Source organism: Lupinus angustifolius, chromosome LG11, assembly GCF_001865875.1.
Source record: "Lupinus angustifolius cultivar Tanjil chromosome LG11, LupAngTanjil_v1.0, whole genome shotgun sequence".
Taxonomy (NCBI): Eukaryota; Viridiplantae; Streptophyta; class Magnoliopsida; order Fabales; family Fabaceae; genus Lupinus; species Lupinus angustifolius.
In genome coordinates, this window is record NC_032019.1 from 24,493,955 (window position 1) to 24,510,486 (window position 16,532).

Here is a 16,532-nt window from a genome sequence, read left to right on the forward strand (position 1 = left end):
ATTTAAGCTAATATGCATCATGCGAATTATGTATTTTTCCTATGGCTAAACGTTTTTATTAATATCATTTCTATGACTATTCACACTTCTTATTGGCTCATATATGGAAATGCTTATATTAAGGATATATATCCTTTTGGGCCAGCGTCCACAAGCTTATGCTGTAAGCAACCCCTCTTATGCACCTACAGATATTGAGGAAGCTATGCATACAATGTCACTCAAAGTTCCTGATGGAAATTGGTATATGGATACCGGAGCAACCTCTCATATGACAACATCTCAATGTACTCTCTCGTCTTATTTTAATATGAGCAAAACAAATTCCTTTATGGTATCAGAAGAACCAGGGAACTTTTCTAGCTTCTTCTAATCCTCCCATTTCATTTCTTCCTCATCCTCTCTCTGCTGCTTCTCAGCCATGTCTGGTTCGAAGAATTCCTTTCATCCGGCTCTTGCCGTATCCAATATCAAGAATCATATCTCCGTCATTCTTGAAATGGAAAACGTTCAATATGGAACGTGGGCTGAACTTTTCAAAATTCATGCCCGATCTCACAAGGTCATTCACCATATCATTCCACCGGAAGCAGACAAGGAAAAGCAGTTGCCCGAAACCGATGAGGAGAAAGAATTGTGGTCCACCCTTGATGCCACTGTTCTCCAATGGATTTATTCCACTATTTCGAATGATCTTTTGACCACCATCCTTGAGCCTGACTCCACTGCAATGGAGGCGTGGGATCGGTTACGAGACATCTTTCAAGATAACCAACACTCACGTGCAGTCACGCTCGAACAAGACTTCTCCACCACTCGAATGGAAGATTTTCCAAATGCTTCAGCATATTGTCAACGACTAAAGATGCTTTCGGATCAATTGAAAAATGTAGGTGCACCTGTTTCCAATCAGCGACTCGTTCTTCAACTAGTGTCTGGACTCACTGATGCATATAAAGGGGTCGCTACACTGATCCGACAAAGCAACCCTCTCCCTCCTTTCTATCAAGCTCGCTCTATGCTTACACTAGAAGAAGTCGGGTTGATTAAGATGGCAGCCACAGGATCAAATACTGCCATGGTTGCTGCACAATCTAAGGGTTTTGATGAACTACTCCCTTCTTCTGAAAATTCCTCACACAACCGAGGCGGGAGAAAGGGTGGCTATCGAAATCACACAAACACCAGTAGCAGAAACAACAATCGCAGTGTCGGTGGTGGTGGTGGGAAAGGCGGTCGCGGTGGTCGTGGCAGCAACCAGCAACACCAACCGCAGTTCCCAACCCCCTCTTGGCAGCAGCATCAGTACCCATTTCCTAACTGGGGGTGGACACCACAGCCTTGGGCGATACCTCCCTGCCCATATCCTTCTTCACAATGGGCCGTCCAAATGACCCATCAAAACAACCAGGAGTTTTGGGCCAGTGTCCACAAGCTTATGCTGTAAGCAACCCCTCTTATGCACCTACAGATATTGAGGAAGCTATGCATACAATGTCACTCAAAGTTCCTGATGGAAATTGGTATATGGATACCGGAGCAACCTCTCATATGACAACATCTCAAGGTACTCTCTCGTCTTATTTTAATATGAGCAAAACAAATTCCTTTAATCCTTAATGACATTTGTCTCATCCTCTCTATATACTAGAACCTTTGAAATTCTTTATCATAATAAGATTTGATAATGTCTAATTCTAATATATATTATGTTCGTTTGTAAATACTAATCTAATCATTATTTGTATACTTATAACCCTACTATTAGGTAGTATCATTCTAATTTCTCCTATTTTATGTTATATTATTAATGTGTGATCCATATTCCCTTATGCCCTAGATATTGCAAAATTTGTATTTAGCATAAATTTTAGTATTTGATATATTAAATTACATTTAATATTCCTAGAATACTGTTTTAAACATTATTTATAATTCTATCATATGTTATTATTAATTCTACTTGTGCACCTATCTCTTCATGAAAATATGCTTTTATCAATAATTGTACTCTCGCAATATATATCTCTCATACTTCATCTTTAAAGGGTATTTTCAAATTTTCAGCTTCTAGTGCCTTATTTATTAATGTGATCCTTAATGTTTCTTATGTTAATATTGACTATGTTGTATGTTTTTCTGTATTACTACACATTTATATTTTTCTTCTAGACTTTATTAACTTTCCTATTTTTCCTATAAAATTCACTTGATTTAGTTCCTTGGACTTTAGGTTCAGGTCTACTCTACTAATTTTTGTTAAATTGTTTATTATCAAAGTTATCCTAGTTTCCTCTATTCCTTTACTCGTTTCTCTATAACTTTCATATTCATCGAATTTTAATTTCTCATGAATTTGTTCTTATATTATTTCTTCATGCATCATATTAATTTACATTTCTCATTCTATTGACTCATATCCTTCACCTATTTCATCTTCACCTAATGATAGTATTTCTAGCTTATATATCTCAATATCTGAATCACTTATTTTGCTCCTATTTCGCTATATTCTAATGGTTCTTGTTCATATTCCTCTACTATTTGTATAATTTTCAGTTTTTTTTTTCATTTCTTTTCCTAGGGTATCTTAGTGATATGTCATAGTTATCTATAATTATAACATTTGCACTTTGTTGACCTCCTATTATATTGCCTTTCAAAATTCTTGTTATTCCTAAATTTCTTTTTCCTAAAATATTTTTTTTATAATTATGCAATTTAAATTTATTGGATTTAAATTTCTATTTTAAATCTATATTTATTCGTGCTTACTCTTTTCTTATTTATTGAACTACATCCCATTATGAGATTTTATTTGGTGTGTTCTTAAGGCTAAAACAAAATTAACTAACAAGTTTTTTAGGGACAAGATTTCCTGCTTATTATGGAAGCCAATGTGACAAATTATTTTCTTTTCAAAATCTTTTCTGATAGATAGATTATTTTCTACTGTATTTTTTTGTGATATATACATTATTCTTGCATTTGATTGTTAGCTGAATGCATGAAATATTTTTGTATTATATCTTTCAATAATATATAGTGTCAATAGTGGAAGAATATTATAAACTTATGTGAGGTTTAAAAAAAAAAATTGAAATAAAAGAAACAAATAAATAAGTATTACATATTCAATCATAACTAAAATATAAAAATAAGTAATTATTTTCAATTATGTATATATTTAATTAATTCAATTAATAAATAATGTATGTCTTTTTTAGTTATTTTTTAAATTTCAGCTAGTTACAAAGCTTATTTTACCGAACAACTCTAGTTTAATAAGTTACATTCATAGCTACAAGTTTCCAGCCGCCTTCTTAACTACAAAGTACAAACTTAAAAGCTAATTTTCCCAAAAAATTTACAAAATGGTTCTATACAAATGAAATTCAATATTAATTTAAATGTTTCTATCATATGAGATAACATAATGAATTTAGTTTGTGTTGTAAGTATACGCCAATAGCTAGAACCATCAGAACTTGGCCAGACACTGATGTATGAATGGAATATTATTTGCTACCTAGCATGTGGCCTACCAGCAAACACTAAAATCAATTGAGAATAAATTTGTTTTAAGGGTATATCACTTTATAATAACTTTAGAAGATATGTATTGATATATTGAAGAGAAAAGGAAAGAAAAATAGAAAAGGAAAGGGGGAGGCCGGACAGAAAAATGACAACTCGTGCCACCTCCCAAATAACAAAGGAAATCTGAAAATATTCTTGTACCATTTTTTGTTGGTGAGTAGTCAAGTGTAATAGAGATTGTAAGAGATAGGTATATTATTGGATTCTTACCATGGAATATAATAATAGGTACCAGTAAAAAGAAGATATTTTTTTTATAGAAATAAGCAGAAGCTATAATTAAATGTTATAAAAAGAAATTTCAGACATTTTAAGTGTGTCTGATAATAATAATGATATTTTAAAACATATTTGTGTTCTACATTTGACCGCTTATAACAAATAAATGATACGAGATGATCTATTTCCCCTATTTTACCACAGATAATAACAGGGGCAAGAGCTTCATTGATTAAAATGCTTTATTATATTATTGTTATTTGTTTATTGTTGCCAGGAACACATGAGCAGTAAAATAGTAAAGAAAATAGAGATAAAACCAAAGAAATTTGTTACATCAACCATTGATATGTTACATTATGAGAAAAGAGATATACATTCACACCATAAAAGATTTTTAGATTATTATTATATTATTTATCATTTATTTTCAATTATCATTAACTCTAAATAAAAATAAGACAAATCAATGGTGAATAATATAATATTTGTATATAAATTTTTATACTATCAGTATATAGATATTATACTCTACCATTATATAGTAGCAAATAAAAGTTTTTCTTTTAATTACATCTCTAGTTATATAATATAATATATATAGCTATCTACTTCAACTCTTCTAGATGGTAAAAATCCATCACTTGTATTCTTATTTTCTATAGAAAAGTGTTGATGGCCCGTACTTGAGCACATGATAGTTTGTATTGCCGTAGTCACATCACGGCCCAGCTAGTACATGATCATGAATACTCCATGGCTTGGTCGTGATGGCATCAACGATTTAGCCATGAATAGTGTATCAAGAACATATCTCTTCCATCTCAATACTAGGATTGACAACTAGGAATCAGACTTATAATCGGAGCAAGCAAGATCTCACCCACATGACTATTGATTATGTTCGGGAAGCCAACCTAACTATAGGAAATGACAACCACGAGAAGACAAGACCAAGTCATTGCATGCAAAAATAGGAAAAACCCCTATACACCAAAGGACAGGTTGCGCGTCTTTGCAGTGAAGGTTCTCTTTGTCCACTTGACAGAGGTAGACCAAATTTAGAGCAATGTGAATCTAGGAGAGGATAAAACATGGCAACCCATAATGATGAAAACACATAACTTAGAGTATATCTCACTCTACTTACTCATATACTCTCAATGTACTTTTTCTCTCTAAACCATACACTTATATTGACTTGGGTGTTGGAGTCCATTTTACCTGAATATAACAAAGAGATTCAGATTTTGAACAACTCTTTTGGATAAAAGAACAACCCTATGAGACAGTGTTAATCTAAAATATGAGCAATTTAGATAGTAATTATATATTATATATTTGTATATACCAGTAATGATGTAAGATGCATAATCACTAGCAAAGTTATCTACTATGAGAGTTAGATATTTTTACAAAAACCTTGCCCATATCAACTACAACAATACACTTTCGGCCAGAGGCCTATACAAACTTACATTTATTTGATACATTCCATACTATATAGCAAACATGTTCCTACTATTAAACATGAGCTACTGTTAAAATACATCACAAACAAGGACTACAAGGAAAGAAGAGAAGAGTACAATACGAAATAGGGAAGTTGGCATTGTGAATGCTCCCTCTAGAGCTCAAATCACAGAGAGTGAAGTGAGATGGAGGAATTGAAAAAATGCCAAAGGATTGAATTTGCCCTTTTCAAAAGAAATCGAACTCAAGTGGAATGCTTCATTTCGTTCCCAGCAATCTTTAACTTATTCTTTGCTCAGCCATACTAACAAAAGAAGCGTTAAAGCATAGATAGATGTAAAGACCATAGTCACGTAATTCGCTCACACCCTCTTCATACCATGAACCAATTCGCGAGAACCATAATGCCCTCCATCCACGTCTCCACCACCTCCAGTGCCAAATTCCTGCTGGAGGTGGCTGAGAGAAGCTTTGAGAAGGTTACATGTTTGGGATGGGATGCAGTTAAGAAAAGGTTTAAGATTGTTATAGGATTCGCTTGTTGGTCATAATGGAAATAAAAGAGAGTGGTGACTTAAGTACAATGTGTGGTCTGTAATGACTTCATGTCAAAAGAAACATAAATTAAAGTGATAAAGTATGACATCAAGGTTCCTAATTTAGCATCTTCGAAGGGATATGCCCAAGCCACCTCCACTGTTCCACATATGATAAACACCTTTTCATTCTCCTTTCACGTGGCTATTTTTTTTGTGACACTAGGGTTTCATTGTAGGTGTGGTGATTTGGCTATCAAATGATTCCTTACTATATGCTACTGTTGTTACAAGGCCTTTGAAGCAGGAGAATTTTGGGCTAACAAAATTGACCCACTATGATATCAGATCAATACTCTCTGGATCAGATTTTTTGAGCTTCAACACGTTTGTACAAATATATTTTCCAGATTCTTAGGAGGAGGGGACAAGAAGGATATTATTGGTTATACCAAAAAATAAATTTTCTACATAAAAACTCGAGTTATTTGGGAGGGGTTTGGGAAGGTGGATTCACCAGTTCATCTATAAGTACAAGTTAAGTAATAACTAATTTCATTCCAAATTTTATCTTTTTGTGTATAATGATATGCCTGGTAACCACATTCCTTTTCTAATTTAAAAAAACAATAGCACCTAATGAAACTAACTGATGTATTTTCCTTACTAACAATGTGTACATTGTACTGTAGAGAAGTTAAACGAAGATATATGCAAAAGGCACCACCAGCTTTAGCCATGGGCCACAAAATATTTTGCCATTAATGTGGGTAGTCCTTGTCTCCTTTAAAGAGAAAAATTACATATTTGAAAGTGAGTGGTGTTATAATATTAGGTAACTAGGCCTTTCGCTTTCACCATTTTTCATGTTGTATGACTGTGATTTCATATTCTTAACGATCACAGCATCGTCATCATTCTTTAACAAGAATTTCTTGTCACAAATAATGTATTGAATCATATCTCACATCAATGATATTAAAACAAAAATAGAAAAAATAATAAATGTTTAATTTTTTCAATTGACATGATATATTTTCATTGGTATGATACACGATTTAAATATGTTTGGAACAATATCATTTTTCATCATTCTTTGCCATTACACCCTTGGCCCTTTTAGATCATGATCAATGCTCAATGGTCTATTTGCTCCCATCATGCTTGCCTAGGTATGAGAATTTGCCCCTTGAAGAATGTTTTGGGACCGGTCTTATGCAATTAATTAATTTGAGGTTAAGAAAGGTTCCCTTTATCATAAGTCAAGAAATAGGTGGGGTTTAATCATAAATCAATAGATGATCCAGAACAAATGAATAATATCCATAGTGCATTAAGGTAGGCTCATATCGTGGCCTTTTCCCTTCAAAGTTGCATTTTGAATGTAACTGGTACACGTTATCGATACCAAAATACAGTGAGTATATTATGAATGATTGACCACCCAAGACAACCAAAATATCACTTGTTTTCTGATATTTACAGCAACCATTATGGATTTATTACTATTCAGCTAATCAATGAATCATTCATACCAACACAAGTATCCAAGTGCCTAATACAATTGTATTTGATATCTTGACACACATATTATTGAAAATGTAGGATACAACATATTTGATATATATATATATATATATAAAAATCATATTGTCATTGAAAATCATTGTTTATTGCTGCATTTCATTATCAACATTGTGCAGATTTATTTCCTCTTCATTCTCAATGCAATACATATGTTGTCTTTTTTCTTTAACTACACGTGCACTTGGTATAATGAATATTACTTAATTGAACGTTTGTTATGTTTTTCTCTAATTTCTCCCTCTTAAAATGCTCTTGCATGATAGTTTGAATGTCTAGTGTAAGAAAAACATCTTAAAAGTATGAGAGTTTCGAGAAAATATAAGATTTATCATTTTTCTATTATTATTTTTTAAAAATGATTTCAGTACTTTATGGATACGGATATATATGGATGAAGTATCAAAGACAATCAGTCTCATGTGCATACCAAATTTGTATACTTAAAGGACAATAGTGCTTCATGGTTCAGATCCATAATTCATTTCCACACTATAAAACATATTATTGCAGATTGAAAACTCTAACCCTTCAACTCATCATGGAATAAGGTTCCTGACATTAGTGGCTCTTAGGATCTAGAGAAAAAGAGAGTGATGAAATGTGATTGATTTTCCATTGAACGAATTGGATCAATACACAAAAATACCAAAACTACTATATATAACAGGGAGTTAAATAATTGCCCTTAAATGCTTTCTATACAAGAAAAAATACAACTACCTTTTATATTACATTTAATGAATGGCTAAGCTAACACATAAATAGTCAAAGTAAGCTAGGCACTAATCAATAAGAGAAGCTCCACGAACCAAAAAGCATCAAGTCAACATCCCCTCAAGTTGGATGGTGGAGTGAACACAAACCCAACTTGGAAACAGAAGAGTGAAAGGAAGCTTGAGGTAATGGCTTGGTGAAAGCATTAGCTAGTTGTTTCCGAGAAGAAATAGGAAGAAGATGAATAAGGCCTTTATGAATCTTCTCACGAACTACATGACAATCAACCTCAATATGATTTAACCTCTCATGAAACACTAGGTTATGAGCCAAGTAAATGACTGATCTGTTGTCACACTACATTTAGGAAGTATTGAGTAAAGGGATGTGCATATATGTAAACAAGTAATTGAGCCATTGCACCTCACAAGCTAGGTTTCCTAAAGCTATATTCCGCTTCAGAAGAGGACATATTAACTGTGTTTTACTTCTTGGATTTTCCAAGAAATTAGGGAGGAACCGAGGAATATGCAGAAGCTTGTAATGGACTTCCTAGTGACCAAATAGCAGGCCCAATCTGAGTCAACAAAACCAACATGCTTGATCTCAGATGTGGATTAGAAAAGCTAGCCCTGAGCAGGAGAGACTTCAAGTAATGAAGGACTTTGAGGGCTGCTCTGTAATATACATCTATAGGCTTGCACATAAAAAAGCTTAGTTGTTGCACTACATAGGCTATATCAGACCTGGAGATATTTAGATAAAGCAACCTCCCAACTAGCCTTTTGTAACACAGAACATCAGAGAAAATAGTGTCTTGCTCAAGCTGCAGCTTCATAGATGGATCAAAATGGATCTTTGCAGAGGTAAAGTATATTTCTCTGACTGAGATGTATGCCATCCTTAGTTCTAGATATTTCAAGCCCTAAAAAGAACCTAAGGGACCCCAAATCCTTAATCTTGAAGGTATGATCAAGGTATTGCTTGACCTGGTCAATCTCATGACTGTTATTGCCAACTAACACCATATTATCTACATACACCAATATAACAGTAAAGGATTGAGTGAACTTTGTGAAGAGAGCTTGATATGCCTTAGAGTGAGAATACCCTAGTGAAATTAGAGCACGCGAGAGAGTAGTATGCCACTCTCTGCTAGCTTGTTTCAACCCATAAAGGGACTTATGCAACTAGCAAACTTGGTGAAGATTATCAAGAGGAAGACCAGGTGTGGTGACATATAAACCTCTTCATGCAAATCTCCATGGAGAAATGCATTATTGACATCAAGTTGCTCCAAAAACCATCCTTTAATGGCTGCTAAGGCTAGGACAGTTCTAACAGTGGTAATCTTAACCACGAGAGAGAATGTATCAAAGAAGTCTACTCCTTCCAATTGAGTATAAACTTTTGCTACCAACCTAGCCTTATACCTCTCAAGTGTGCCATCAGCATAAACTTTGGTCTTGTAAACCCATTTACATCCTATGGGAACCTTATCTGGTAGGAAGGAAACCAGAGACCAAGTATTATCCTGATTCAAGGCTTGTAACTCATCATATGTAGCCTTTCTCCAATGAACTCATATAGTTGCTTGCTTATAAGCAATAGGATCAAAACTACTAGAAACACCAAGCTAAACCTTTGGAATCCATGAGAACATCTAGAATAGTCCAGAATAGATGACAATGGATATGAAACTTTAGAAGAAGGATTGGTACCATTTGTGACAGTGTGAGCAAGAGTACAATGGTAATCTTGTAGATGGGATGGATGTGTATGACTATGATAGAGAAGAAGTATTAGACTCAGGCACTGAGGATGTCTTTGACTCAAGTAAAGAAAATGTGTTTGACTCAAGTGTATTGGGAACAATAGGAACATGTGTATGACTTGTAGATGGATCAGGACTAGTGGGATAATTAGATGACATAGGAAAAGAGTGTTCATAGAAAACAACATCTCTAGAAATGAAAACTTGATGAGATACCATGTCATAAAGAATAAACTCGTTTGTTCCCTCCTTATAACTTAGGAACAAACACTTCCTAGCTCTAGGATCAAATTTACCCCTCCCTGCAGAAAGGGTGTTAGCATAAGCTAGACAACCAAAAAATTTCAATGAATCTAAGGAGGGTAAGCAACCATAGAGCAACTTATATGGACTGGATTTTTGAAGTAAAGGGCTAGGTAACTTGATAATATGGACAACATGTTTTATAGCAAAGTTCCAAAGAGTAGGAGATATAGAAGATTGAAAGAAAATGGCTCTTGCTACATTGAGGATATGTTGATGTTTTCTCTCTACAACACCATTTTGTTGGGGGTACTAACACAAGACCTTTGATGAATGATTCCCTTATTGGAGAAGAAATCATTCATCAAAATCTCAGCTCCATGATCACTCCTAATGGTCTTTAGTTTAACACTAGATTGATTTTTAACAAGAACAACAAAATTAATGATAATTTGTCTAGTTTCACTTTTATCCTTCATCATTATAACCCAAGTAAACCTTGTGAGATCATAAAAAATGGTAAGAAAATAATTGTGGCCAAAGATAGAAGTAGCGGAATAAGGACCCCATATATCAATATACAACAACTAGAAAATTTTATTTGAATGTGTAATGCTATTACAGAAAGGTAATCTTTTTTTGTCTAGAACTATGACAAACATCACAAGGAACATTTTATCTATTACAAAGAGGAATATAAAAAAATTGACTAGACATAACCTTCAATGATGATGATGGACCATGGCCAATCCTTAGATGCCAGAGATTAAAATCACTAGTATAGGTAGAAGAAGACTGAGAGACAAAAACATATGAATGATCTTATGTAGAGGATTGATGACAAACAAGCCATGTTTCAAGGTACATGTACTAATCACCTTCTTGATAGTATTATGCACAATGACACAAGAGTTAAAGATTGAAAATTAAGTGACAATTATGAGATTAGGTCAACTTGGTTACTAACACTAGATTGACATGAAACTTAAGAACATATAACACATTAGACAATATGAGAGACTGTGACAAAGAAACAGTGCCACAAATGGAGGTGTTATCTTTTTCTTCATTAGGTAAGGTAAGGTAAGGTAATTGTCACAAGAGAAATAGATCTTTGATTTATCAAAATACTCATATCATAAGTAATATGATCAGTGGCTTTAGTGTCTATCAACCAATCCATAGACTTATTACATGTAGGTAAAGCCATACTAGCATTTGCAGCTACTACACTATCAGTCAGGACAAATTTCACTTTGTTTGAATCAATTTTGTTCCTCTCAAGTAATTCCAAATTGGATTTAACTTGAGCATCAGTGAATCCTTGGTTCTTTTGTCCTTTGTCACAACCCAAAACCTCCTCATTCTGATAGTGCATTCCATCTGAACCATACTCCATCTCCATAGGAAAAGTAGTAGTAGTGTTGGAAACTTTACCATATTTCTTGTAGTGATAACCCAGTCGATAGCCATGCTTTAGAAAGCATGTATCCACAATTTGATTGGCTCTTTCATAGCGAGTGCAGAATCTGGCACCATTTCCTCTACCTACACCATTGTGAGACATTCTTCCTCTTCCTCTAATGGTTTTGTTTCCTCTTTCTCTATTTACATTGAAGCCTCTAAACTGAGAACCTCCTTAAGATTGAATTGCTGGAGCCTTTGGGTCAGAAAATATTAGAAACTAAGAACCTCCCTAAGAACCTTACTAATAATAGAAGGAAGATGTTCTATTAACATTATTTGTAACAACTTGTGAGTATTAGTCATTTAATCTCTTAAGAAATCGAATCATATAGTCTTGTTCTTTGTGCATTTTAACCAAATCAATTATACCACAAGTGCAAGGAACAACACACTTACAACGACCTATGGCTCTATAATTTTCAATTTCCTCCCAAAGTACCTTCAATTGAGTAAAGTAATCAAAAATAGATTGATTAGCTTGGCTCATTCTATAAAATTCCTATTAAAGTTCAGCTATACGAAAACAGTCTCCCTGAGAGAATCTGTCATGAAGATCTTTCCATGCCTCAACTGCTTCATCGATCCAAATGATGGATTTCACGATTGTTTCTTCAACAAAATGTTGTAACCATGACAGGACCATCGTATTACACCTTATCCACTATGCATAAAGAGGAGGAACCACCGATGATTGAGGTACTAATTGATCAATGAATTTCAATTTATTTTTTGATTGAAGAGCTAATTTCATAGCTCTGGACCAGGAATGGTAATTATTACCATTGAGAAGATGAGAAACCAGAAATAGTGCATGACTTTCATTCGAACGAAGGAAATAAGGATTAGAGAGATTCACTTTGTAATCTTTGAAGCTCTGATTCACCATTGTTGAGAATAAATTGAAAAGAAAACGATTGATAGAATGAAGAAATCGAAGGAATCAAAGAAGAGAAGAATGGAAGAAATCGAAGAAGAGAAGAATCAAATAGATGAGAATTGAAGACTAATCAGAGAAAAATTTGCTCTAATATAATCTTAGGGTCCAGAGAAAAAGAGAGTGGTGAAATATGATTTATTTTCCATTGAATAAATTTGATCAATACACAAGAATGCCAAAACTACTATATATAGTATGGAGTTAAGTAATTGTCCTTAACTACTTTCTATAAAAGGAAAAATACAATTACCTTTTATATTACACTTAATGAATGGCTAAGCTAACACATAAAGAGTCAAAGTAAGCTAGGCACTAATCAATAAGAGAGGCTTCGTGAACCAGAAAGCATCAAGGCAATAGTGGCCTCCATAAAGGGTCATTGGATAGATCATAATTCTTTGAAAATCATCCTTTTTTTGTTCTTGACCTTTTTTACGCTCACGAAAGTAGCACTCGTGAAGATATGTTAACTTTTCTTCCCATATTGATTTTGTACTTTAAAAATTTCTTTTGTCACTTGCTCCCCTTTAGCCCGTGATATTAGTAGGTCATTTATCCGCTTGTTTCGGTCCTAAGTTTTATAATTTTTAATTGGAGAATATCAATTTTTTAAGCATTCTAAATTTGATTTGCACATACTAAAATAAGAATAAGAACAGAAACTAATCATGAATAGACGTTCTTTAGTACTTCAAAAGATTTGTATAATGTGTTCAACCAAATCCTGGAGGTCTTAATGGAAGTATATGTTTTTTTTTTCTAACAGGAAAAGGAAATTGTTTTTATATTTAGTTTATTGGGACTATTCTATTAGTTAATAAATATAATTATTATTATTATCCTTTATGAGTCTTGTGGTTATCTTTTCATTAACTCCATACGGGTTTCTAAAAGTCATATTAGGTATCAAGTTTATATTATTTATTTTATAACTCCTTAAATAAATAACTAATATTATATATGATATTCAATTTTTAATTTAAAATTAAACTATAAATTTCTAACAATCGCACACTGAACTTCATATTTTTCCTCAAACAAATATATTACATATTTCTTATGCATGCATGTGCATGTCTGTATTACACTTCAGCTCTATCACAACCTTGGTCACAATCAAACATGACTTGACCATGATGATCGTCATATTAATATACTTAAAGATAAAGATCAAACATGAACAAGTGACATGGAAATTTAATGCAGTAGATCTTTAGGCATGTTTGTTTCCAACTAGTCATTCTTTAGCCATTAGCGATATCAATCTACAATCCGTAATTGTAACACAATAGCTACATAAGCAAAGTTTAAAATAGAACAGTAAATCTTCAACTTTATTTAGTAGAAAGTTAATATAAGATGTCCAAAATAAACCATAAAACATATAGTCTAACTAAACTAAGATATCCTACAGAACAACACCCATATGAGCAACATGCTCATAAAGTTCCTTATGTATCATACCCTTACTCAAGGGATCAGTTAGCATAATATTTGTCCCTATATGTTCTATGCAAGTTCTTTTATTTTGAACATTTTCTTTAATAAGCAGAAATGTGGTGTCAATAAATTTTGACCTTTTAGAACTCATAGTTGGAGAGAAGAACTTCAGAGTTATTGTCACAATAATTTTTCAATTTCCATTGGCCACAAGTAAGTTGTTGATAAAATTCTACAACCATATTCTATGCTCAAATGTCTAAAAACAAGTTATGAACTCCATAACCATGGTTGAAGGAACTAAGTGTCTATTTATTAGATTTCCAAGAGATAGGAATTCCATCTAATATAAAATGATATCCAAATGTGGAGCAAACAATGTTTGTTGTCTTTACATCAAACAAAATTGGAGTGATAGAATCCAAATATCTCTAAACTAATAGATTACCGATACGTGAGCATATACACATTTATTCTCTTCAAGTGACATTGACTACCTTAATATAATGCATTTCACGATTCATCAACTATGTTCTAAATATCCCATGACAAATGCTATATAGGGACATATACAAACTTGAGCATACATTATATTTTCAACTTTAGATGCATAGGGAATCTCTTGTTCTCATATTTTTGGAGATCATTTTTTCGTGGCACATACTAAACTTGTTTCCCTTATCTGTGGGACACCTCTTGGCTTACTATATTTTATGCTAAATCTACTCATAATTTTATCAATATAGCTATCTTGTGACAACATTAAGATATCTTAAGATTAATCTCCAAATATCTGAATACCTAACACAAAAGAAGCTTCCCCGAGATCTTTCATTTCAAATTTCTTTATTAGAAATCTTTTGGTTTCATGAAATAGTCTTATAGTCCTATTAGCAAGCAGTATATCTTCGATATATAATACCAAGTATATAAATTTACTCCTACTAAATCTGTAATGAACACAATTATCAACTTTATTTGCCTTAAAACCATATGAGGTAATGATTTGATGAAACTTATGATACGATTGACGAGAAGGTTATTTAAGGCCATTGATGGATTTCTTTAGATTACATACCATACACTTTGAGTCACTTGACACAAAGTTTTCATGTTGCACCATATAGGTCATCTCTTTAATGTTACCATATAGAAATACAATATGATATCCATCTAATCGATCTTTAAATCATAATGAGCTACTAGTATCATATTGTTCTAAAAGGATCCTACAAAGATACTAGAGAGAATGTTTATCTATAATCAACACCTTTTTTATGAGTGTATCCTTTAACAACTAGACGAACTCTATATCTCTAGATATTACCATTTGAAACATCCCTTTGCAACTAGGTAATCCAAAAGAATCCTAAATATTGTTATCGCAGATAAACTTCATTACATTCTTTATGGTATTAGTCCACTTTTGAAACTTACTACTATGCATAGCCAGACAAAAGTTGAATAGGTAATCATCTTTTAAATTGATGTAATCCTCATGTTGTTGAAGAAATATAATCATCTAGGATTACATTTATCCTCTCTCTAGTGGATCTCCTTAATGACACTCCTATTTGTTGAGGTTGCTCCATACGTTCTTGAAGGTGGATGTCATTGTTCTCTTTTCTGAAATATTGGAAAAAATAATTGTCTGAACATTATCTTCTATTACTAGAGTTGTATCTTGAATGATAATACATGCAAGACTTGTTCAATATTAGTAACAAGTTCTTCCTCAAAGACAAAAATCTCTATGTCCTTTTCCTTCCCAAACTCAACTTCCTGAAAACATATCACATTTTTCATTTAATTTACGCTTTGTACCACATGAGTTTGATTACAATATTTCATTATTAGAACTAGCAAAATCGAATATGTATAGATTATTAATTAAAGAATCAGAATCAACAACATTTGAATTTTGGTAGAGACCAACTTTCTTTATAAACTGTGCAATATGATTGTGACACTCTTTCTTCAAGTGGCATTGCTCTTTATATAAATAACAAGTAAAACTCTTCCTAGCACCCTTATTATTCCTCATTTTCTTATTTCAAGCACCATAGCCAATTGAACACTTTCAGTATTGTCTTTTTGTAATCTCTCTTCATCTGGCACAGAGTGAGATCAGAATCTCAATTTGAATTTCCCAAGAGTCTTATTGTAAGAGGTCATAGCTGTGATACACTAGTGGAAAATAGTGTTTTATTATCATTAGGTACATTCAATTATAGTGTTCCATCATCTCAATTTTAACTTCATCAAGGTTTTGTAAATACTAGCATGTATCACATGAGCATTTTGAAAAAGCAAGCATGCATCACATGGATTTTGATGAAGATAAAGGTTGGAGACAACAAAGTTTAAACAAAGTTTGAAGACAAGTTTAAGGACAAGCTTGAAGACATGGACAAATCAACAAACAACAAAGTCAAGACTCAAGTTCAAGCATTCAAGAAGATCTAGAAGGCTAAGTGTTTTTATTATCTTATGTCTTTAGATGTTTGATTTGGTAGAGTCTAGGCTAGGTGAACCTTAATGG

The 16,532-nt window shown here is 33.0% G+C and overlaps 2 protein-coding genes across 2 annotated transcripts; one reads left to right on the top strand and one right to left on the bottom strand.

The window, feature by feature from the left end:
* On the top strand, positions 350-1,447 carry LOC109359860. Its single transcript, XM_019604555.1, has one exon. It carries the CDS (start codon positions 422-424, stop codon positions 1,445-1,447), a length of 1,026 nt encoding a protein of 341 aa, XP_019460100.1. The 5' UTR covers positions 350-421.
* LOC109359862 lies at positions 8,250-9,030 on the bottom strand. Its single transcript, XM_019604556.1, has 2 exons — positions 8,650-9,030; positions 8,250-8,486 (listed from the first exon to the last, which is right to left on the bottom strand). The coding sequence occupies exons 1-2, from the start codon at positions 9,028-9,030 to the stop codon at positions 8,250-8,252; spliced, it is 618 nt and encodes a 205-aa protein (XP_019460101.1).

Bases quoted from the DNA above. Each gene is read 5' to 3' on its own strand.
- LOC109359860 (XM_019604555.1), top strand. From the start codon at position 422: ATGTCTGGTTCGAAGAATTCCTTTCATCCGGCTCTTGCCGTATCCAAT.
- LOC109359862 (XM_019604556.1), bottom strand. From the start codon at position 9,030: ATGGCATACATCTCAGTCAGAGAAATATACTTTACCTCTGCAAAGATC. The intron at 8,487-8,649 runs GTTCCTCCCTAA...TCCTAAATGTAG, and splicing joins AAGCTTCTGCATATTCCTCG to TGTGACAACAGATCAGTCAT.